General features: G+C 56.2%; 3 protein-coding genes across 3 annotated transcripts; 2 read left to right on the top strand and 1 right to left on the bottom strand.

Annotated features, from left to right (window-relative positions):
* The first annotated feature begins 494 nt into the window (after positions 1–494).
* On the top strand, positions 495–2,319 carry FAM43B (family with sequence similarity 43 member B). Its single transcript, XM_081954724.1, has one exon. It carries the CDS (start codon positions 800–802, stop codon positions 1,889–1,891), a length of 1,092 nt encoding a protein of 363 aa, XP_081810850.1. The 5' UTR covers positions 495–799; the 3' UTR covers positions 1,892–2,319.
* A 5,172-nt stretch (positions 2,320–7,491) lies between these two features.
* UBXN10 (UBX domain protein 10) lies at positions 7,492–11,939 on the top strand. The gene is made up of 3 exons (XM_081954722.1): positions 7,492–7,802; positions 9,427–9,526; positions 9,830–11,939. The coding sequence occupies exon 3, from the start codon at positions 9,845–9,847 to the stop codon at positions 10,700–10,702; it is 858 nt and encodes a 285-aa protein (XP_081810848.1). The 5' UTR covers positions 7,492–7,802; positions 9,427–9,526; positions 9,830–9,844; the 3' UTR covers positions 10,703–11,939.
* Positions 11,940–13,051: 1,112 nt separating this feature from the next.
* On the bottom strand, positions 13,052–22,007 carry LOC309393004 (ATP-dependent RNA helicase DDX19B). Its single transcript, XM_081954715.1, has 12 exons — positions 21,844–22,007; positions 20,042–20,090; positions 18,954–19,007; positions 18,156–18,291; positions 17,614–17,706; positions 17,340–17,442; positions 16,952–17,066; positions 16,573–16,750; positions 16,211–16,448; positions 15,961–16,123; positions 15,237–15,428; positions 13,052–14,623 (listed from the first exon to the last, which is right to left on the bottom strand). Exons 1-12 carry the CDS (start codon positions 21,901–21,903, stop codon positions 14,562–14,564), a joined length of 1,443 nt encoding a protein of 480 aa, XP_081810841.1. The 5' UTR covers positions 21,904–22,007; the 3' UTR covers positions 13,052–14,561.
* Positions 22,008–22,623: the final 616 nt, after the last annotated feature.

Raw genomic sequence — 22,623 nt, 5'->3', positions numbered from 1 at the left:
TTGCTGAATTAATTTAATATACTTTCCAAGCATACATGATACACTGGACTATAAATCCATCTGGAAGAATTAGCTGGGTTTTTTCTGTGGGGGAGGGGGGGTTGTAACCCACCGAGCCAAAATAAGTAATCAGGAAAGGTGGGGGGGGGGTTTGCCATATACAGCGGCTAAGCTTGTGACCATCTAAGGTGCCTATTTTCTGGGGGTCCAAAGTTTGTCTTCCCATCTGCCCAGATGAAAGGAGAGTGGTAGATATGATGCTGGGTAATTTGAAGCTAATCGCCAGCACAGCCTCCATCTCCAGATTCAGGCACAGACGGGACACCAGAGTCAATTCGGGGGCGGGGGCCACTTTAGAGGCCAAGGACGATCAGAACCTAATGGGGAGCAGTGGGCTCCCTCAGCAGCCTCCCTCCATCAAAAGGGAGGGATTGCCCCCTCCGTCTTCCGGGCTGCATTGATGGAAAAGACCGCCAGGCCATGCGACCCCGGACTCTCCGATTTTAGGGGACCCCCGACCCGCCGCCGGCTCTTTCATCGCCTCCCTCCCATTCCGGGGCTGCCTGGCGGCCCCTTTGCTCAACCCAGAACTCCCCTCGTGCGCGCGGACGGGGGGGGGCGAAGGAGGGGGAGCCGTGCAGGGCCGGCGCGCGCCCGGGGCTGGCTGGGAGGCGGAGCAGGAGCATCTCCGTACCTGCCGCTTCTCCTCCTTCGGCCGCGGCTGCTGCTGCTGCTGGGGCGATCGCGGCGGCGGGCGAGCCCAGCTGAGCCGGGGCCGGGGGGCCGGTGGTGGTCGGCCATGGCGGCGGCGCTGCTGCCCTGGCGGCGGGGCAAGTGGGTGCTGGTGGGGCCGGAGGAGCGGAAGCGGCCGGGGAAGGACTGGGCGCCGCGGCTGAGCTGCGCCTCGCTGCTGGCCTCGCTGCTGGGCTGGTGGCCGGAGCTGTGGGCGGCGGGGGCGCTGGGCGGGCTCTTCCGCGGCCGGCGCCGGACGGCCCAGCTGAACGCCGAGGAGCCCACCTTCCGCGTCTGCTACCTGGGCAACGCGGCCACCCTGCAGGCGAAGGGCGAGGGTTGCGCCGAGGCGGCGGTGGAGAAGCTCTGGGCGCGCAGCCAGGCCGGCCAGCGCGGCGCCCGCATGCAGCTCAGCCTGGGGCCGCAGGGCCTCCACCTGCGGCCGGCCAGCGCCGCCAAGGAGAGCCGCCGGCCCGGCCACGCCTACCTGCTGCACCGCATCACCTTCTGCGGGGCCGACCGGCGCCACCCGCGCGTCCTGGCCTGGGTCTACCGGCACCAGGTGAAGAACAAGGCGGTGGCGCTGCGCTGCCACGCCGTGCTGCTCTCCCGGGCCGAGAAGGCGCAGGCGGCCGCCCGGCTCCTCTTCCAGACCTCGGCCGCCGCCTTCAACGAGTTCAAGCGGCTGCAACGGCGGAGCGACTCGCGGCGGCTCCAGCGGCAGCTGCTGGGGGAGGCGGTGGTCCCGCTGGCACCCCTCCGCCGGCTGCTCAATGCCAAGTGCCCCTACCGGCCGCCCTCGGAGCGGGGCCGCAACGCCCCCCGGCTCAGCTCCATCCAGGAGGAGGAGGAGGAGGAGGAGGAGGAGGGAGAGAAGGAGAAGAGGAAGAACGAGCGGCCCGCCTTCTGCACGCCCACCCGGGCCACCCACGACTGGCTGGCCACCCGCACCACCGTCCTCTGTGCCATCAGCAGCCTCGGCCCCGCAGGCCACCCCTACGGACCCCTGCCCGACGCCAAGATGACCAGAGGCCTGGAGCGGCCGGAGATTCAGACTTTGGTGCAGGAATTCCAGTTCTGCAGCTTGCGGGGAGCGCTGCCGGTGGGGGAGGCAGCCTCCTGGACACCTAGCCGGCAGCCCCCTTGCCTCTCCCGCTAGGAGGGCCCAAGCCATAATTTTTAAAGTTTTAAATTCCTGGAGATTCGGGCAGGAGAAACCAGTTTGGGGGGGGGGGGGCTTCCATGTTGTTCCCTCCTGGTAACAGATCCAGAGTTTGACAATCGACACGCAACCCAACCCTCTCCCAATGCTTGTCCATTGTGTTCCATCCTCCGGCATCACATTATCATCGCAGCGGCTTTTTCCGGCTTGGGGGGAAACAACCAAAAGCTTTGCGTCCTTTTCTGTGGATTTGGGAGATTGGCAGAAGAAGGAAGCACCTGTGAGCTGATGCTCAGCAGGATGGGACTCTTGGTACATTGGGGGGAGGGGGCAGTTTTTGCATATTTGGTGGCCTTGAGGAGGGAGAGAGGACGGTGTTTGTACATGCTGAACTACAAAAATGTGGGGGGGGGAGGGGGGGAGGGAGAAATGCCTTTAAATAAACTCTCTTTGGGTATCTGTAGAGGTTGGTTAGTACAGAAACCACATTCTGCATTGGTTTATCTTGGTTCTCACCAGTTTGGAGGTCAAAATTGTGCAGGTGGGGAAGAGGATTAAATAGAGGTGGCTGGAGGCTTCCTCTCTTGCCCCCAAACCAAGAAAATTGGTTCCCAATTCAGGAATAGCCCCCCTCCGAAATCGATGGAGCTGGTCAGGCCCCACTTATTTCTGTAGGTCAGCAACGGGCATGGCTTGGTCTCTCAGAGGTATGGGGCAGAACAGAGGGGTGGACTGGAACAGGACGGGGTGTTGCGCATGGCAAAGGTTCTGGATGCAAAATATTTGCTTCTCTCAGTGGAACAAAAAAAGGGGGCAACCAAGAGCTTGTCCGTGTTCAGCCTGTAAATTGAATTATGACTGAAAGTCTGGCTGTGCCCCTGCTGCCAATTCCCCCCTGGCACGGATCCATTCCCTGGGGCAGCAAAGGGTAGCCACATCCTTGGACAAGAAGCTGGAGAGGGACTGGGGATGACTGAATGTGTGACTAGGTTCCTAGTCCTCATGCTTTCAAAACCACGTAGGCTCTTGATGAAAACCAGAGATAAAGAAGGCAAGGGATGAGCCAGTTGGCAGCTGGTTCTCTCCTCTAGCCCTGGCACAGAAGCTCTCCTGCCAGCTTCCCCACCCGTCACCCTATGTATAACAGAATAACAAAGTTGGAAGAGACCTTGGAGGTCTTCTAGTCCATCCCCTGCTAAAGCAGGAATCCATTTCAGACAATATGAGGGTCCAGGACATTGGCCGAGGCCCTTCTGCCCCCTTCCTTCTGCCCAAAACACAGGACAGGTTGCTGCCTCGCTTGGTAAGGGTCTCCCTGGATCTGCTGTAGCCTGGCATGGAGCCCCCCCCCCTGGGCTTGGCATCACCAAGGTAGTTTTGCCACAGTTGCGCTGCCCAACTGCAGACACTGGCAAAGGATGGGGCGAGAGGGAGGGGGGGTGTAAACGCAGGACGGGACCCTCAGACAACCCGAGCCTCCATTTTAAGGAGCACTGAATGGCTCCTTTTCTTTTTCTGGGCTGAAGGCTGGGAGCGGGGCTGTCATTTGACCGACAGCTGGTTACGCAACTGGGCTATTCTTCCTCAAGTCTCTTTAAAACCAGAAAGGAATTCTGATGCTGCCAAAGGCCGCCCTCTTTTCCTGCTATGACGAGAACCTGGATTTTAGCAGGAATTCTGCATATAAAACAATCTGAGTTTTCAGTACCTTTGATTTCCGATGTTCTTTCAGGAGGAAGGTCAAAACTCCACATCTTTTCTTCTTTTCAGTACGCTAGCAGGGACAGGCAGAACCTTGTTACCTATTTTTAACAACAACAACAAAAGAGAAATTAAATACCAGAATCAGATATCCTGAGACATCAACTGTTGTTTTGATAATTTTGGGAGAATATTGGTAGTTATATAGCAGGAGTCTCCAAATTTGGCCACTTGAAAACGTGTGGACCTCAACTCCCAGAATTCCCCAGCCAGCCACGGAGACCCCTGCTACACAGCATCAAAGTATACTGTGTTTCCCCCAAAATAAGATAGGGTCTTATTTTCTTCTGACCCCCGAAATAAGCGCTTGGCCTTATTTTCGGGGAGGTCTTATTTTGAGGTGTGGGAGGCGGTGAGCGTGGTCACCTCGTGGCTGCTGCTGTGTTGGAATATTTTCGGGGAGGACTTATTTTGGGGGAAAGGGGGTAAATAGAAGAAATTGGGAGGAAACCAGCTTGCTTTAAACCCTGAATTCTGAAAGTGGTGAGTTATTTATAAAAAAATAAAAAATAAAAATGGGATTTGAAAAAATTAAAATTTTAAAAAACAAGTAAGTGATCAGCTGAGTGAGGTAGCAGAAGTTTTCCGAAACCCAGAAAGGCCAAAAGGGACAGTCCCGTTCAGAAAAATTGCCCATCCCGAGTTTCGGTTAAATGGGGGGGGGGGGGTTGATGCCTCAACTCGCCATGCGAACTTAAACGTTTTTCTTCAGAAAGTTCCATTTCAGGGGGATCCGAGTTTGTTGAGTCAAGAATCTTAGCCTTAAGTGTAGAATTCGAACACATGCTTGCATGGGGTGATTAAAACTCGGGAAAAGAACCCAAAGCTTGTTGGGTCACCTGTGACAATTTCTGGTACAACAGAAATAAATCAAAGTACCCCCAAACAATGACCAGTAAGAGGGGGGGGGGTTGACTAGAAGACCTCCAAGGCCCTTTCCTTTGTTCTGTTTTGCTCTGTTTGGGGCACACTAAAAGTCCCATTATCCCCAGCCGTGCTGAGGAGGCCAGTGGGTTGTGTGTGTGTGGGGGGGGGAAGGGTTGCATTTAACAATGATGGAAGAGAATGATGAAAAAGTCCCTCGTTTTGCTTCCTGGGCTAATTAGGAAGGAGCCTTTCCTTGCTCTTCCTTGCTCTTCCTTGCAGGATGAAAATTGGCTGCCCTTCCAAGAAAGATCACAGCAGCAGCATCTCAACCATGCCTAAGCCCAATCACAGAGTGGCACTGCCAGTCACTGCCTGCTCACCCATGCTCGGCCTTCCCGTCGCTTCACTTCGCGTGAAGATATAACCTTTAATAAATTAAATGGGAAGCCGGGGTATTGCAGAAGCCAGGACCAGGGCCCCATTTATTCCCAGCGCCAGGGAAGGAAAATGAGCCTGGGACTTGAAGAAGAGGGAAATGGGGGAGGGGGGAGGGATGTAAGCCCCCGCTCTGTGCTTGGGAGATGGCTGGAGCCCCTGCTTCAAATCCCACTAAAACCTGCCTCCCTGGGGCTTGCAGAAATGGGAGCTGGCCTGGGGGGGGGGGGCACTGGGATGGAAGTGGAGGGTGGAATTTCCGCTCCCAGGACGTGGGGCCTTTGGGGAGCACACAGCCAGGACTAGCAACTTGGGAGAACAGGCTGAATATTTCTACGCAACAAAAACAAATCTGCCTGTGCTCAAATATCGTCCTTTTAATTCTGCTGTTATATAAAATCAGACGTGCAGAAAGAGAGAGAGAGAGAGAGAGAGAGAGAGAGATGCTTCGGTAGATGAAAGGGTGGCATTATTTTTAGATCTTCTCTCCACTGCCATGGCAATTCATTTCTAGAAAAATCTTGACAGATGAAGCAGGTGGAGGGGGGGGGAGAGGCAAGAGAGGGTGGCCATGGCAACTGGCTTACTTTGATTTTAATTTTTTTTTAAATCGGGCCAGCCGGTTCATTGGTGCTGCACCGTTCTTGCAGCCTTCTGCCAAAAATCAGATTTTGCGTCCCTCCCTTTTCATTGTCCTCCACTGACCCCCCCCCAAAAAAAACCCTTTGAAATGCAAGGATTTTAGCCAAGCGGCCTTTTTTTCCTAAAAGAAAAAATCTTTTCTTCCCAAAACATTTATTTGGAGGGAGGGATAGAAATCTTCCTCTCAATGGCTGAAGCGACTCCATTCCTCCCGTCCTCCCTCTTTGGTTCAACTTCTACACGTTTGCCAGTTCTGTTCTTCTTCTTCTTCTTCTTCTTCTTCTTCTTCTTCTCTCCCTGTGCTGCCAAATACTTCCTGGCACCCTGGCAAAATGTGGATGGAAGAGCCGATCTTGGTGCTACTATTGTGCTGAAGAGGCATTTCTTGCATTATGGGATTGTTTTGTCTTTTGGGGATGAATTTTATCTGTTACTCCTCTCCCCCCCCCTCCAAAGAAAGCCTCCCAAGTTGCCAGTGGATTCTGGAACAGCTCTTGGTTCCTTCCGCATTGGTTTGATCGCTGCAGACCTCTGGACAGATCCAATGCAATAATCAGGACACGGTCATAATCAGCTCAGCTAACAGAGTTAGTAAAGCTTCAACTAAAACAAGCCCCCCCCCCCCCGTCTACTGGGTGGGGGTGCTGCTGGCGTTTCCGGATGCTGAGAGGCCAGGAAGGGTACAAGGGGTCCTTGGTGCTCTCTGAGCTTGGTGCTTTTCTTCCAGATGTTTCATTACCCAAAATAGGTGACATTGACAGTGCTAGACGAGGAGAGGGGGGGGGGGAAAGGACTGTGGGGGGTCCTTGGTGCTCTCTGAGCTTGGTGCTTTTCTCCCAGATGTTTCATTACCCAATTAGATAATATTATCAGTGCTGGAAGGGTTTGCTCTCTGTCACCACCTAGTTGGGTCATGAAATGTCTGCAAGGAAGCCACCAAGCCCAGAGAGCATTTGAACCCTGAGCTACAAACGCTCTCTTTTATTGGTGTAACTACATCATGCAAACCTAAGGCCTTTCCTTTCACAGCTTGCTGAGGATATAATTCTGCAGTTTGGGGGGCGCCCCCTCTCCAGAAGGTCCACCTGATGCAGACACTCCAGCAGCATTGGGTGGAGGGGGCTGGGTTTGGACTACTGGGTCCGGGTGCCCCCAGGGGTCAGTCAGGGTCCCCCAATGGGACTGGCTCCCCAAGGCCAGGCAAGGGAAAGGGCCGATTCTTCCTTGCTTTGGACCTGGGAGGGAAAGTGGAAGCCTTCTCCCTCCCACCCCTTTCCCTCCCCGAGTCTCTAAATTACGTGGGGAATGCTTGTGCACAGCCCCCTCCTCCTCCTCCTAAAGAGCTCAGCCCTCCAACTCCTCCACTCCAGGCAGCTGCGGAGACCCCTAAGGGACCCTTGAACTCTCCCTGTACCTGAAACACCACCATGGGCAAGAGATGGGGGGAGGGTTCCACTTCCCACGACTTGATGGGGAAAAGGAGGAGGAGGAGGAGGGGAAAAGGAGGAGGAGGAGGAGGGAGGAGGATTAGATGCTGTTCGCCACCTTGGGTTACTTTTCATAATAAAGGTGGGAGGGATAGACAGGTGGATGGGTAGGTGGGTGATAGGTAGGCAGGCAGGTAGGTAGATAGATAGATAATTTAGATAGATAATTTAGATAGATATTAAGATAGATATTTAGATAGATAAGAGATAGAAATATAAATATATAATTAGATATATAGATACAGGCACTTATACTTTATACTTCATGAAATAACCCCCCCCCCTCAAGGTGAGATAAGAGGCCAATGGGCACCTTGGGCGGGAAAGGCCCTCCCCCAGCCTGGCCTACCCAGCAGGGCTGTTGGGAAGCGAGGGGGTGTTTTTTTTCCACGGGGGGGACTTCAACTCCGACCCCCCTCATTTAGTCTCGTAGAGCGACGTCGCCTCTTTTCTTCTCTTTGCCCTCCAAGTTCCCTCAGCGCGAGGGCCAGAGCGACCCCGGCTCCCGCATGCGCGCAGGAACGAAACCCGGTTGTCGTCTATGGCGAGGCGGGGGCGCTCTCTCTTTCTCTCTCTCTCTCCCTCCCTCCCTGGCGTCTTGTTCCGGTCAAGACCGGAAGTCGGCTGGCGGCCGCCGTTGCCGTGGAAACGCGGCGCTGTTTACCACCGAGAACGGGCCGCCTGTGCGCAGGGCTGTTGGATGGAGCCGCGGCCAGGTGAGGCGGAGGCGAGAACCGGGCCTCCCCCGCGGCTCGTCCCCCCCCCCTCCGCCGGACTACAACCCCCATCGTCCCCAACCACGGCTGAGAACCGCGGGCACCCGATCGAACCGAGCTGGCTGTGACGACGGGCATTGAAAGTCCGGCACAGCCGGCGCCGCCGGGCTGGGGACGGTGGTTTTCCGGACGGCTAGGACCATAGGAGGAAAGCTGGGGGCGATGGGGACGGCGGTCGGGGGAAATAGGCTGGCGGGGGGCGTGATGGGCGGGCCAGGGGCCTGGAGTCACGAGACAGGCTCTGGGAGGGCGGGGGGGAGGAGGAAAGGGGGATCCCACCCTCCTAGGTTGGCCTACCTGGCAGGGCTGTTGGGAGAGGAAATTGGGGGAGGCAGGAATGGCCGGCTCTCTGACCTCCTGGGGGGGTGGTTCCCCTTGTGGGCGTTTCTTGGATCCCCCCAAAGATCCTCCCTCAAACACCCTCCCAAAGACTCTCCATCCCCCCCAAACACCCCCATCCTCCTCCCCAAAGACCCTCCCCAACACCCCTCAGCCTCCCTCCAACGATCCTCCCTCAAACACCCCCCCCCCGAAGACTCTCCATCCTCCTCCCCAGACCCTCCCCCCAACACCTCAGCCCCCCCCAAAGATCCTCCCTCAACCCCCCCCCAAAGACTCTCCATCCCCCCTAAACACCCCCATCCTCCTCCCCAAAGACCCTCCCCAACACCCCTCAGCCCCCCCAAGATCCTCCCTCAAACACCCCCCCAAAGACTCTCCATCCCTCCCAAACACCTCCATCCTCCTCCCGAAAGACCCTCCCCAACACCTCAGCCTCTCCCCAAAGACCCTCCCCCCAACACCCCTCAGCCTCCCTCCAACGATCCTCCCTCCAACCACCACCCCCGAAGACTCTCCATCCTCCTCCCCAAAGACCCTCCCCCCAACACCTCAGCCCCCCCAAAGATCCTCCCTCAAACACCCCCCCAAAGACTCTCCATCCCCCCCTAAACACCCCCATCCTCCTCCCCAAAGACCCTCCCCAACACCCCTCAGCCCCCCCAAGATCCTCCCTCAAACACCCCCCCAAAGACTCTCCATCCCTCCCAAACACCTCCATCCTCCTCCCGAAAGACCCTCCCCAACACCTCAGCCTCTCCCCAAAGACCCTCCCCCCAACACCCCTCAGCCTCCCTCCAACGATCCTCCCTCCAACCACCACCCCCGAAGACTCTCCATCCTCCTCCCCAAAGACCCTCCCCCCAACACCTCAGCCCCCCCAAAGATCCTCCCTCAAACACCCCCCAAAGACTCTCCATCCCCCCCTAAACACCCCCATCCTCCTCCCCAAAGACCCTCCCCAACACCCCTCAGCCCCCCCAAGATCCTCCCTCAAACACCCCCCCAAAGACTCTCCATCCCTCCCAAACACCTCCATCCTCCTCCCGAAAGACCCTCCCCAACACCTCAGCCTCTCCCCAAAGACCCTCCCCCCAACACCCCTCAGCCCCCCCAAGATCCTCCCTCAAACACCCCCCCAAAGACTCTCCATCCCCCCCTAAACACCCCCATCCTCCTCCCCAAAGACCCTCCCTCCAGGTCAACGTTCTTCCTCCTTTTCCAGGCTGCGGAACCAGCAACTGCCTGGAGACCCTCCTGGACTGATGGCCTTCCTGATGCCCGGAGCCTCCAGTCGCCCGGAGCCCATGGAGCATCTTCGGCAGGTGGGCCTCCCTCCAGGCTTCCTTCCTTCCTTCCTTCCTCCCAGGCTTGGCAAGGGGAGGCTTTACGGCCGACATGAGGGAGCCTCGTGCTCGGAGGGGAGACGTAGTTCTGGGCTTTTAAATCCAGCCGGCGGGAGGTTAAAATTCAGGCAGGTGCCAAGCCCGGAGGGGGAGGGGTGGCCGCTGTGGGCTCCGAAGCAGCTTTTGGAAACCACGGTTGGTGCCTGGCAGGGTCAGCTGCAAAATGCTGTGCTGGAGAGGCTGACCAGTCCCTCCTCTTTCCCTTCCTTCCTTCCTTCCCAGGCCTCCTGAAAAGCAATGGCCGCTGCCTCACCCCTGACCATCTCACCCTCTGAACGGAAGGTCCCCTTCGGCATTGCAAAGTCTCCCAGCTGGCCGCCACTCCCCAGCGTCGCCATGCACGTCACCCGGCCAAAATCCGCCAAGGGGCGCACCCGGTCCAGCCTGAGCTATTCCCAGAGCCTGGGGGCCTACTCCTACCAAGTGCCAACATCCCCCCAGCCAGTCGCCACCCCCGGGGAGGAAGCGGTCAGTGGCCGGAGGGCAGCCTCCTCTCAGCTCATCCAGGCGTTCCCGGCCGAAGTGCCGGACCTCCTCCAGCAAGTGCCCACCAGGACCTCGTCTTCCCTCAACAAGTACCGGGTGCTGCCGTCCATCAGCAGGAGGGAACGGAGGACGGGCACCGCCGAAGGGATGTTCGAGCAGGGGGGTCAGCTCCCAGCCGGCGCCTCCGAGGAGGAAGAAGAGGGCCCCCCCTCTCTCCTGCTGGAACACAAGGGGGGAGGCGGAGAGTACCCCCAGCCCCCCTTCTCTCCCTTGGGGAGGCCTCAGCCGGCTAAAAAGAGGGAAGGACGCTCTGCCCCCACGCTGACCCTCAACCTGGAGGAGCCCTGCGAGGAGCCCCGGCTGCTGCTGGCCATCCGCTCTCCTTCGGGGGAAAGGTTCGAACGCTACTTCCGGCCCACAGACAACCTGGGGACGGTGGTCGCCGTGGCCGAGCAGAAGAACGCGGCCACCTACCAGCGCTGCAGGATCGGGACGGTGGAAGTGCCCCGCAGGACCTTCTCGGACCTCAGCCGGTCTCTGCAGGACTGCGCCATCCACCACAAATCCGTGCTGTGCATCCTGCTGGACGAGCAGCAGGGGGAGCTCTGAGCAGCCTCGCATTGACACCCCCCCCCTGCCCCCCACCCAAAGGAAACCCAGCCTCTTCCCAGGACCCTCGCTCGCCCAGGTCTCCCTGCTCAGCCAAGAGGGGCAGGGCCTTTGCTTCCAGGCGCCCTCTGTCCCTTGGAGGGCCCACCTCTCCCCCCCCCATCTGCATTCCACCAGGTAGGCATTGGGGGGGCGGGGGCGGTTATGCTTCTCCCCCCCCCATCCCTCAGGCCAAACTTTCCATCCTTATTTCCCCCCTGCTGAGCCTTCCCTCCTCTGCTTCAATGCGATGGGATGTAGAAGAGGGCCAAGGGGACCATTCACAACCCGTGCAGGGCCAGCAGGCGCCCCCCCCACCACCACTCTGCCTCGTGCTCCACATCCTCTCCTGCGCAGCCTTGGTTGAAGGAAGGTGCAGGGGATCCTTTTTTGGGGGGGGGGGGCTGGGGGGAGCGGAAGCTTTTGCACACGGTGGGAAGACGGGCCCCTTGCCTGAGGGAAGATGTTCTCTCCTTTCAAGGCTCCTTCCTGCTCCGTTCCGGTGACAGGGTGGCCCTAGATAAAGACTCCTGAACTTGCTCAGCCTTCTCCAGGTCTCCTACTGCATTTTTAATCCAATCTCTTTGAGAAGATTATGGCACAAATTAAGTCTGGAAGGACCCTCCCCGAACGGGCTTCTTCTCCAGTGTAACATTTGAAATTCAGTGTGGTTTCTGGCAAGAAGTCCGGAGCCCTCGGCCGCTTGGGGGCCCAAACAGCGAAAGACAGTTGTGGAAGTGGGCTTGCGCTTCTCATTGCCGCCTTGCGTTCTGCCTGGGGGGGGCTGGGGGGGGGGCTTTTCCCAAAGGGCTGCTGCTGCTGCTGCTGCTGCGTTTTGAACCAAGAAATCAACTTGCTTTGATTAAGAGTGGCCTGTTGGTGTTATCAAAAAATGCCAATTTTTTCCCCTTAACTGTACTTGAATGTTTTAAAGGAAAACGTTTTTCTCCGTCCGCCGCAGGCAGAGTTTGAACTCTGGGGATTCTGCCAACAGAGTGCAGAGCTTGCCAAAAACAGCCCGTCTCCCGAGTGTTGATTTCTTAGCCCCAACAGGCCAAAGGTCCCTGGGAGGCAGGAAGGGAATTTCCCAGGGGCCTGGAAGCCTCTGTCCAGCTGGCCCTGGGGCTCAGTTCAGCTCTGGCCAGGGCCTCCCTTCTCTCCCTAGGGGGCATGGAAAGGGTGGGACACCCAACATGGAAGGGGCCAGGTTGCCTTGGCCTGGTCCCCTCCGGCTCTTGCGGGGAAGAAGACTAGGCCAGGCAACCTGGCATCCTGCATGGCCCAGTCCAAGTGGGCAGCTGGGAAATGTAGTCACCTGGAGGCCACCTAGTTGGGGGAAGGTGGTAGAAACAACCCTAGGACTGGGGGGGGGGGGGAGAGAACGCCCCCACGACATGACTGGGTGCTGGCTTTTATGCCTTCTGAACCCTGGCACAGACCAGTTGGAGCAATTGGAAAACTACCCCCATGGGTCTCCTCGGGAAAAGGGGTGTGTGTGGTGTGTGTGTGTACACCGATTAATGTAGGGGAGGGGGAATCATGGCCTTTTTTTGCACTCGGTTGGGGAACCCCAGGGAAGGTATTCTGAGGAAGAATATATACAAACTTTAAAAACACTGGCAGGTGAATTTAACCCTAAGTATTTGATGCCCATTTCAGTCCCCCTTCCAGTCGATGGAGCGAGCATAGGAAGATGGGGGGGCATAAAGAAAATGAAGGAGCCTGCACGAAACGAGTCCCTCCTCAGCACTCCCAGGCGGAACCCCAATGGGCAATATGCACCCCTCAGCAGCTCAGCCAGGGACCCCAAGATTCATCTTCAAACAGGCAGAAGGCAGGCCTGGCAGTCATCAGCCGTCTCCCTTTTATTTCAATTAAAATGCCATGACAACAACCCGAGTCCCTAGGGAGGGCCAGGTGAGACCCTCCTCGATTTAAAAATCCCCCCAGGCTTGGCGGGAGGAGGGGAAGGGCGCCTTCAGCCCCCCAGAAGATCCCCTGCTACCCACTGCATGGAAGGCAGCCGAGGCCGGGTGTCAGATCTCGTGGGGTCTTTATTCTAACGGAGAGGTTACATGGGAACGCAGCCCCCGCGTGCCCAGCTGGCGTGGTCACTTGGTGTGGCCAGAGCGGATGGGCGGCTCCCTCCCACCTACAGCCCACACGTCTCCTGTGGAATAAAAATAAGTATGCCCCAGCATACTAAATCTGTGGACAGCTGTGGTTTTTTAAACCTCCTTTGACACCCCCACCCCAAAAACCCCTAAAGCCCGTGGATAGAAACCGAAGAAGAGGCTGTGCACAAACATATTAAAAATTTAGGTACATTTCTAAGACGAGCAGGGCAGCACGTATATCATATTTTGCATGACAAGAATCCCCACCTCAGTCCCAGGCTTCCTTTAAAGCGCAGGGATAAAACTCAAGGATTCACAATTGATCGGCTTAGGAAAGGGTCCCCTATCAAGCAGGAAGCCATCAGCTCTTCTGCCCTCCCACCCCCCAAGCGTGAATAAAAATACTTTTCATTCCACCGTGCCACAGAGAGAGAGAGAGAGAGAGAGAGAGAGAAAGCAACCGGATCCAAACCTCCCTGCGGGGAAAGGTCGCATCCGCTGAGCCTCCTCGGCCACAGACACCCCTTCCTGCCACCGCCAACCGAACGTCATTTGGAGTCACTGCAATTGTAGGCATGATCTCTCCCCTCCCCCCCCCAAAAAACCCCAATTCGGGGCCAAATCAAATTGGTAGCAACCAACCAATCACACACACACACTGCCAATCACTGGCCTGATGCCCCATCAATGGAGGAAGAAAGCTGCAATTCTCAGCAGGGGTCCATTAAAAAGGGGGGGGGCGCTCCTCAGCTCTTCCACACACACACGCACACACACGCACGCACGCACACACACTCCTGCCCGGACGTGAGGCTGAAAGCCCATCTGCCTGCCTGCCTGCCCGCCCACCCATCCCTTCCTCTGGATTTAGATTTAGCTCAACAGCACTGAAGCTCCTACAAGCATGTCCCCTGCTGAGCTGCCCCTTCCTTTCTGTTCAAAGGCCCTTTAATTCCGCCTGCCTCTTTTACCTGCCACAGGTGAGGCCCTGGGCACCTGCCAAGGCTTTGGCTTCCCTTCCCCTGAACAGCCAGCCAACGTCTCCAGACTCCCCACCTGGGACTGCAGCTCCCCAAAGTTTCTTGGGGAGGGGAAAAAGGATGAGAATGAAAAGGCAGGCCGTCATGCCATCAACTAGGAGAGAGAAAAAATATCGGAGGAGCAGCAGGGAGATTTTCCTCCAGTAAAAATGGCAAATCTTTGCCCACTTCACACACAACCCAGCATGAAACCAGCCCTGGGGTATTTCCTCTCTGATGTGTACAAGAAAAAGTGTCACAAGCTGTAGATATTTTGTCTGTTCAATCTTAGTGCCGCCTCTCTCCATAAAGCAGGCATTAAAATCCCTTCTAATTATTGGCTATGCTTTTTTTTTTTTGGCATCACTTTCATAATTGAAGAGGTTCCCCCACTCGTTAAGGCTAAACTAAAAAGAAAGAAAAGTTACTGTAAACATTTCTTCGCGAAACGCGTCTTCTGTTCTCCAGTTTGCGCTAATTGGGAAATTTAAAGTCCAGCCGCATTCCTGGTTGGCTTAAGAGGCTGAGGTAACTCCTGTGATTTCCGGTGGAGGGGGGGGGGGGAAGGCCCCAATTCTCGTGTGGCTGGTGAGGAGCTTTGTCTGTCGGGACGGGGTGTCCATTTCGGCTGGGCAGCCGCGGGGGAGAAGACAGAAGGCACCCCCGATCCCCTCGGCCACCCCTTCAGTTAGCAATTTTCTCAATCTCATCCAAATCATCTGTATCCAATTTATGAATCTTCTTATCTGCACAGAAGGAAGCAGCGTCCTCAGAAAAGGTTCCGGAGCCGGTTTGGTTCCCCAGGGAGGCGTGGCCCAAAAAAGACATTTATGTTGGGAAAACTTGGCAAAAGCCCAGGCGGAGAGTTGCTGACGGCCCTTAAAAAAGCCCCTGAAACCCTCTTCCCATGCCACTGAATAGGTAATATTCTGGATTAAATTGTGTCATGGATGGCAAGGGGGGGAAGGAAAGGGGTCTCCAAACTTGGCCACTTTTAAGACTTGTGGACTTCAACTCCCAGGATTCCTGCTGGCTGGGGGAATTCCAGGAGTTGAAGTCTTAAAGGGGCCGAGTTTGGAGACCTCCGACCCGGAGTCATAATATTTGGTGGGGTGGGGAGGAGGGGGTTGATTTTGGAAGGGGTGCCTTGGAATTAATCCTCATCCCTGGTCTCCTCCTCGGCTGGACCGGCCCACATCCTCCAGCTGGGCTTGGGGTCCAAGGAAGGGTTACGTTTCCTGCCTGCCCCCCCGGAAGGCCAAGCACAGCCCTACGCCAAAGAGAGGCTCCAAGGCAGGAGGGCAAAGCTGAGCCCTGAAGCCCCCCGCCCGGCCGAGGCGGCTGTGGGGAGGGACTCACTGAAATGCTCCTGGATGCGGCTGAGGATATTCATGCTGTGCTTGCTGTCCACCATGTTGACCGCCAGGCCTCGCTTGCCGAAGCGCCCTGTGCGGCCGATGCGGTGCAGGTAGGTCTCGTTGTCCGGGTTCCCGTCTTTGTCCACCGGGAGGTCAAAGTTGATGACCACGGAGACTTGCTCCACATCTATGCCTAGAGAGGAAGTTTATCGTCAAACGGGGGGAGTAAAAAACTCTTATCTAACAGAGACAAACTGATGCTCAACAGCGCTGCTGGCAGGGGGGGGGGGGGGGCTCCCCACGCAAAGACGGTGCCATAACCACAATGTTGCAAGGTTCCCTATTGACGTTGTCGGAAGCCGGCTGCAAATTGAGGCCAGATGACCGTGGGATGCTGCAAGCGTCATAACTGCAAGGCAGTGGCCAAGCACCCGCATCCCAATCGCACGGAAGCTGGAGGTGCGTTCACTGCAAGCGCCAGTCCTAAGCTACTTTTTTCAGGGCCAATGGATCGCTGAACCGTCGCTAAAACAAATCTCCCTTAAGCAAGGACTGTCTGTAACCGTCCGGAACTAGGCGGGGTCTCTGCGGCCCACAAAGTCCCTCCGATCATCAGGAAGGAAGAGGGGAACTCCCGTGGGCTCCAACACTGGAGCGCCATGGGTCTGCTTGAGCAGGGGGTTGGGCTAGAAGACCTCCCGGGTCCCCTGTGGTTCTGGACTCACCTCGGGCGCAGACGTTGGTGGTGACCAGGACCTTCTCCTTGCCCTCCCTGAAGCGCTCGATCACGGCCGCCCGCTGCTCCACCATCATCTCCCCGCTCAGGAGGGCCACCTGGTGGCCTTCTTTGGACAGCTCCCCTGCCAGCCACCCGGCCGTCTTGCGGGTCTGCGGAGGGGAAGGGTCAGCGAGGGAGGGGCCTGCGGACGGAAGGGGCGGGGCTGGAGGGAGGGGGCCGCCCAGCCCGGGACTCACGTGGCAGAAGATCATGGCCTGGGCGATGGTGATGGCCCCGTAGATGTTGCAGAGGGCGTGGAACTTCTCCTCCCTGCTGCTGCAGAGGACGTAATACTGCTTGATGGTGTCCAGCGTCTCCTCCTCCCTCTTCAGCTTGATGATGTTGGGGTCGGGAACCACCTTCTGGGCAAACTTCCACACCGAGTCCTCGAAGGTGGCCGAGAAGAGCAGCATCTGGCAATCCCGGGGAAGCATCCTGGGGGCAGATGGGGGGGAGATGGGGGGAGGAGAGTTCCAAGTGAAAAAAAAAAAACCTTTTCCTGTGCCCACGGAAACTGCCCGCCTAACGGGCAGCGCCAGCCCCTCGCGCCCCCTCACACCTCTGGATGCGGATGCTCTGGTCCTGGTGCCCCTGGGTGGCGATCATGACGTCGGCCTCGTCCAGGACAAACACCCGGATCTTCTTGGGGTCGATGAACTTGAGCTTCGAACACCAGTCCAGGACGGTGCCCGGGGTGCCGATGACGATCTGTTCGGCGATCTTCTGGCCACGCTCCACTGTTGGGGGGGGAGGGGGCCAAAGTGACCCCTTGGGAAGCTCCCCACTGGGAAAGCCCGGCCCACCCGACCTGCAGGCGCCACCCGACTCTCGCCCTGGAGGGACCCCCACGGATGGCAGGAAGCGGAAAGGCCACCCAGCCGGGCTCTGGCCTTGCTAGAGGTTGCCAGGGAAGGGAGAGAAGCAGGCTGGGCACTCACGCTTGTTGCCCCGGACAGCATAGGCCAGCTTCAGAGCAGGGTAGAACCGGCCCATCTGTTCGATGACCTTCCCGGTCTGGAGGGCCAACTCGTACGTGGGGGAAAGGCAGAGGCACTGGAGGAGGGAACAGGAAGCCAGGAGAATGAAAAGGAAGAGTCTGCCCACTGTCTCCCTTTGCAGTGCCAGGCCCGGCAACTGGCACATCCCCCGTCTCTCTTCCCAGCGGTCAGAACCGGCCTTTGAGAGAGAGTCCCCAGGGAGGAATGCTGAGGGCTGGCCACCCTTGACTGCCGAAATCGCCCTCAGCAACCCTCTGACCCCCACCACCCTCCAGAGCCCTGAGGGCGCAGCAGTTAGCCCCTCGTCAGGGCTGGCCACAGTGGCTACCTGGGGATATCTGTGTTCCGGCTCCACCCGGCTGAGCATGGCCAGGACGAAGGCTGCCGTCTTCCCGGTGCCGGACTGGGACTGGGCAATCAGGTTCTGTGGGCTGCAGGCAGGTTGACCCAGTGAGCAGGAGAGGGGGGGGCCCTGAGCGGTTCCCCTTGGGGGGTACCCCTCCACAAAGGTTTGTTAGGGGACCCCCTTTGCTGTCTTGGGGACCCCGTCACATCTTCCGCCCTCCCCGGCTCCAGCCGTCCCACAGGGGCCAAGGACTTACGGCTCCGCGAGCATCATAGGCAGGGCATTCTCCTGGATCTTGGAGGGCCTGTTGAACCCCAAGGCGTAGACCCCCTGGAGCAGTTGGGGCTTCCTGGAGGGGAAGGGGGCAGAAAGGCGCAGCAGGGTTACTGAAGGAGGTCAGGGCCTCAAGAGTTGGTTTTAACGACAAAGAACGGAGTTTGGAAAACTTCCCATTTCTTCCTACTTGTTACTGTGAACTTACGTTGCAATTACTATTAGGGGAGTTGCTGTATTTCCTACACAGGTGAACCTCGACTTACAACCCTTCATTTAGCAGTCCTTCCAAGTTACAACGGCAGTGAAAACAGGCTGAGGCCCTGCTGGATTTCCCCTTGCTCGAGAGTCCAGGCAGAGGGAGGAAGGCCCCGTGCTGGCCTGGGAGCTGGGAAGCCCAAGAAGACACGAAGGCGGCTCCGGACCGGCCCCTCCCTCCCAGGCGACCAATGCCCCCTACGCTGAGTGATGCCCCTCCCCACTAGGGACCACCAGCTCCCCAAGAGCCAATCCGGCGGCACTTACAGGCGCAGCTCTTCGAAAGACTTGACCGAGTAGAGGGGCGAGGTGGGGTCCCTCTGCAGCACCTCCACCTGGTTCGTGTTGTCCACCAAATTGCTCCGGATGAGCTTATTCAGCAACGACTGGGCGGCCCGATCCTCTGTGGCCAAAGGGGAGAGAGTGAAGCATGAGCAAAACGGAAACCTATATGCCGCTTCACAGGGCTCTGCGGTTTACAAATGTCAGCCTCTCGCCACCAACAGTCTGGGTCCTCATTTTACCGACCTCGGAAGGACGGATGGCTGAGTCAACCTTGAGCCGGTCAGGATCGAACTGGTGGCAGTGGGCAGAGTTAGCCTGCCATCCTATATTCTAACTGCTGCACCCTCAGGGCTCTGGAGATTTGAGAGATTTTGACAGACCGCCAAGATTCCACAAGGCAGGCTATTGTTCTCCGTGGCTGGCGCTTCCCTTCCGAAACCTACGGCCTCTCTGCCGTCCCTGCCCCACATACCAAATCCATCACCCCTAGAGGGTCTCTGGTTGAGGACCGGGTGTCCCAGCGCTTGAGGATAGAACCAGCAGACGGCAAACAGCTGGCACCGAAGACAGAACGCTGAGTGGGCTTGGCTTTACCTCCGGACATTACAGAGCTGGGCACTCATCTGCCCAGCTCTGCCAAGAAAAGGAGGGTCTTAACTGCCCCCCACTCCCTACCCCAAAGAGCCCTTCTTGGAAAGGCGGACTAGGCTGAGGTTGGGGTTCCCCACCCACCCACCCAAAATGCCAGGGTTTTCCATGTCCTGAGCCAGGTGAACGCACCTTTTTCCTCCTCTTCTGTCTTCTCAGCATTGTTGCTTGCCTTGACAACGGCACCTGTTGGGACAAACCATCCTTTGTAGCACCATCAAGATCGGTTGGCCAGAAAGTTATTCTGTTCTGTTACTCCAGAAGGGGCCGGACAAGCGCCTCTCCTGGACGGCTTGATAGCTTCTCCTGCACAGAGTAGAACGTTGGGGGTTTCTCAACCTTGGCAACTTTAGGATGAATGGACTTCAATTCCCAGAATCCCCCAGCCAGCAGAGCTGGGAGTTGAAGTCCATCCGTCTTAAAGTTGCCATGTTGGAGAAACCCCCAACCTTCTGGCCTACATAACGCCACGCCCCCCCCCCTCTAACTCCACAGTCCAGTGTTATTAAGCCTTCATGCCAAATAAACCACCAGCAGCTGAATTACCTGGTTAGAACTCCCCACTGTGGACAGAGCCACAATTCGTATACAGGTAGTCCTCGATTTACGACTACAATTGAGCCCAAATTTCTGCTGCTAAACGAGACGGCTGTTAATGAAATTCTGCTTCCGTTTTATGACCTCTCTTAAGTGAATCACTGCAGTTATTAAGCTAGTAACACAATTGCTTGTCAGAAAGTCACAAAAGGGGGATCACATGACCCTGGGACACCGCAACCGTCATAAATATGAGCCTGTGGTCAAGTGTCTGAATTTTGAGCACGCGACCTCCAGAATGCTGTAATGGTCCTGTGAAAAACAGTCCTAAGTCACATTTTTCAGTGCCGTTGTAACTTTGAACGGTCACTAAATGAACAGTTGTAAGTCAAGGACCTCCAGTGAAGCTCGCAGATTTATTACCGCTGAGCAAAGCTCTGACTGACTCAACCTTAAGCCTAGAATATTTTCCTTGGTGCTGAGAGGCCACAAGAGCCTCTAAGGCTCCATTCCAGCAGGTTGGCCTCCTAGGAATGAGGAAGTAATTCTGCTGTAAAAGCAGGAGGGAAACTGCCTTTGCGTGTGGGCGCAACTGGCAAGAACAAAGAACAGGAAAAAGACTCGGAGGTGTGTGTGACAGTTACGGGAAACGGATCCACCTGGGAAACTATGGCTGCACCCACCGTTGGCATCTGGCTTGAGGTTCTCCTCCTTCAGGTGTAAGTTGCTCAGCTGAAAGGGAGAAAAGAACATATGAGAAATTATAGCTTCCTTCCCGCATCGATTCTCCTGAAAGGAAAGGATGAGCTATCATTCTTTCCCCACACTTGGGAGGTTGCCAAGCTGGCTGGGGGATTCTGGGAGTTGAAGTCCACCCATCTTCAAGCTGCCACGGTCGAGAAGCACTTTTAAAAGCTTCCCTTTCTTGGAAAGGAGACAGCAGCTCAGATCTGTTGGTCATGACAGCCGTTTGGGACTGCCTGATCCAAGGCACAAACGGCACCATTGAGGACCAAGAACTCTTCAGCTACTGTGAAAACCACTTTATGGCCTGGATAGTTCTTTTAGTCTCCTTCCCAAGGTCATTTAAGTACTAATACCAACTGCAGAGTAAGGAAGGTGAGCTTGATGGAGATCCGTTACCAAGAGGAAAAAAACATACCTTAAGTCCAACGGACAGAACACACACAAACTGTTTATATTGCATGTATCTATCATTCTGTTGTTTAGGCTTATATACATAGAAATACTTAATGAAGGAGAATAGTAATAAGAATACAAACTTGTTGGTTTTAGTAGAAACATTCGTTTTCTGTAACACACATATATTATGCCTTGTATTTGTAATGTATATGCTTGCACGCTATAAGCACCTTTTGTTTCCCGCAACTGACTTCCTGTGGTGCTGTTATTAGGCTGTGTAAAATATCTGGCAAATGTCAAAATGTGTGATCCTTGCCATTTGAACTCTTATCAATCTCCTGAAATCTATGGGCATAAAACCTATGAACCTGGAAAGGAGCTGTAAAGCTGACACCTCCCTGAGAAGCTAAGTGATCAATTGAGAGAGATAAGGAGATAGCTGAAGGGGATAATTAAGATACTCTATCCTGTCCAGAGGATTACAAAAAAAATCAGAGACCAGCATTGGGGGATTTCACAGATGTTTATAACAAGTATAAAAAGGAGCTACACCTTCTCTGAAGGGGAGGGTTTCCCTGCATATCCTTGGGGTATGTTGGGAACAACTGACCATCCTGTCTTTAAACTTTGATAAAAGATAAACACTTATTGTTGCTCAAGTTTAAGTCTCATTTTTGGCTCATTGTGACTTGGATGTATTCTCAAACTTCTATGGGTCAAAACGTATTCTTGAACCTTACATTATAATTATATTTACACATATATTATGAAGAATATATGTAGAACACATGCACACACTGTGTATGTGTGTATAAGTACATGTATGTATGTGTATGCATGTATGTGTATGCATGTATGTGTGTGTATATATGTTGCATTTTTGCTGATAAATAAATGGAGGCTTGTATAGATTATAGTAGTCTCCCTTCATTTATTTATCAGCAAATATGTATACTAGTATACACACATATATACAAATACACACACACACACACACACGTGTATTATATACATACACAAAACACACATATTCCACACAAGCAGCAGCAGCAGCAGCAGGAGCTTTATAGGCGCCCTTCAAAATCGCCTCACAAAAGCCGCTTAGTGTCCAATTCGCTCAGTGGCGCCAGGTGACCCTCCCCCACAACTCCCCCAGGTGTGCTTGGGGGCTTCCGGGGGAAGGGGTCCCCTTGGGCGCTCCAAGGCGATGGTGGGGGAGGGGAGGGAGGGGCTTCCTGCTGAGGGAGCGCCACTCCCCCCCAGCGGCCGACCGTCTGAGCGGCCATCCACCCGTTCCCACGTGCACACGCGTGTCCCGGCCCCTCCGTTGGGCTTTTCTCACCGAGGCCGCGGCGGCCGCCTCCTGCTCGTCCACCGCCAGCGCCCACGAGTCGGTCGCCATCCTCTCCCCGGAAACGGAGAGCCCGCTCGGCCTCACGCTGCAGCCCCCTGGAGGCCGACGGCTCTGCGCAGACGCCGCGGGAAGGGGCGGGCCGCCCCGCGTGCGCCGCAGAAAGGGGCGGGCCGCCCCGCGTGCGCCGCAGAAAGGGTTCCGGGCGGGACGCGGCGACGCCGCGTCGGACGTTCCGGAAACCCTTAGATCCGCCCCGCCCCCTTTCTTCCTCCCCCCCTCTCGTTTCCAACGTTCTGCAAGCGGGGCGGGGCGCATGCGCAATCCCCGCAAATTTTAATGCTTTTCTCCATGCGTCTCCTCGAAGGAGACCCGGATTTTTCCCGGGTGGGGCTGCTCTGCCCGCCGTTGCAACGGCCAGTCGGGGGTCTATGGAGGTCTTTTTCTCCGTCCGCCTGCAAAGCTCCTTTGCAAGAAAGACCCAGAGCCCCTGCCGGCTGCAGCTAAATCCCCCTCCCCATGTTGGCTCTGCAATTATGTGGGCGCATAAAGAGCCCCCCCCACCCTTGACCAGGGCTGCCTCTTGCAAGCCACCCTCTGGGAAGACTTGAACTCAGAACATCTCTGAGGGGCGGGGGGGGGGGGAAGCGCAGCAGGGCTGAAATCCAGCAGGTTCTAGAGAACCCGTATCCAAAATTTTGAGTAGTTGGGAGAAGCTGCAAATGCCGCCTTTGGCTGGCCCCAGAGTGGGGAGGGAATGGGGATTTTGCA

This window comes from Natrix helvetica, assembly GCF_964273705.1.
Source record: "Natrix helvetica genome assembly, chromosome: 5".
In the NCBI taxonomy this organism is placed as follows: Eukaryota; Metazoa; Chordata; class Lepidosauria; order Squamata; family Natricidae; genus Natrix; species Natrix helvetica.
Note: the sequence above shows the minus strand (reverse complement) of the source record. Positions and strands in the feature narration are given on the sequence as shown.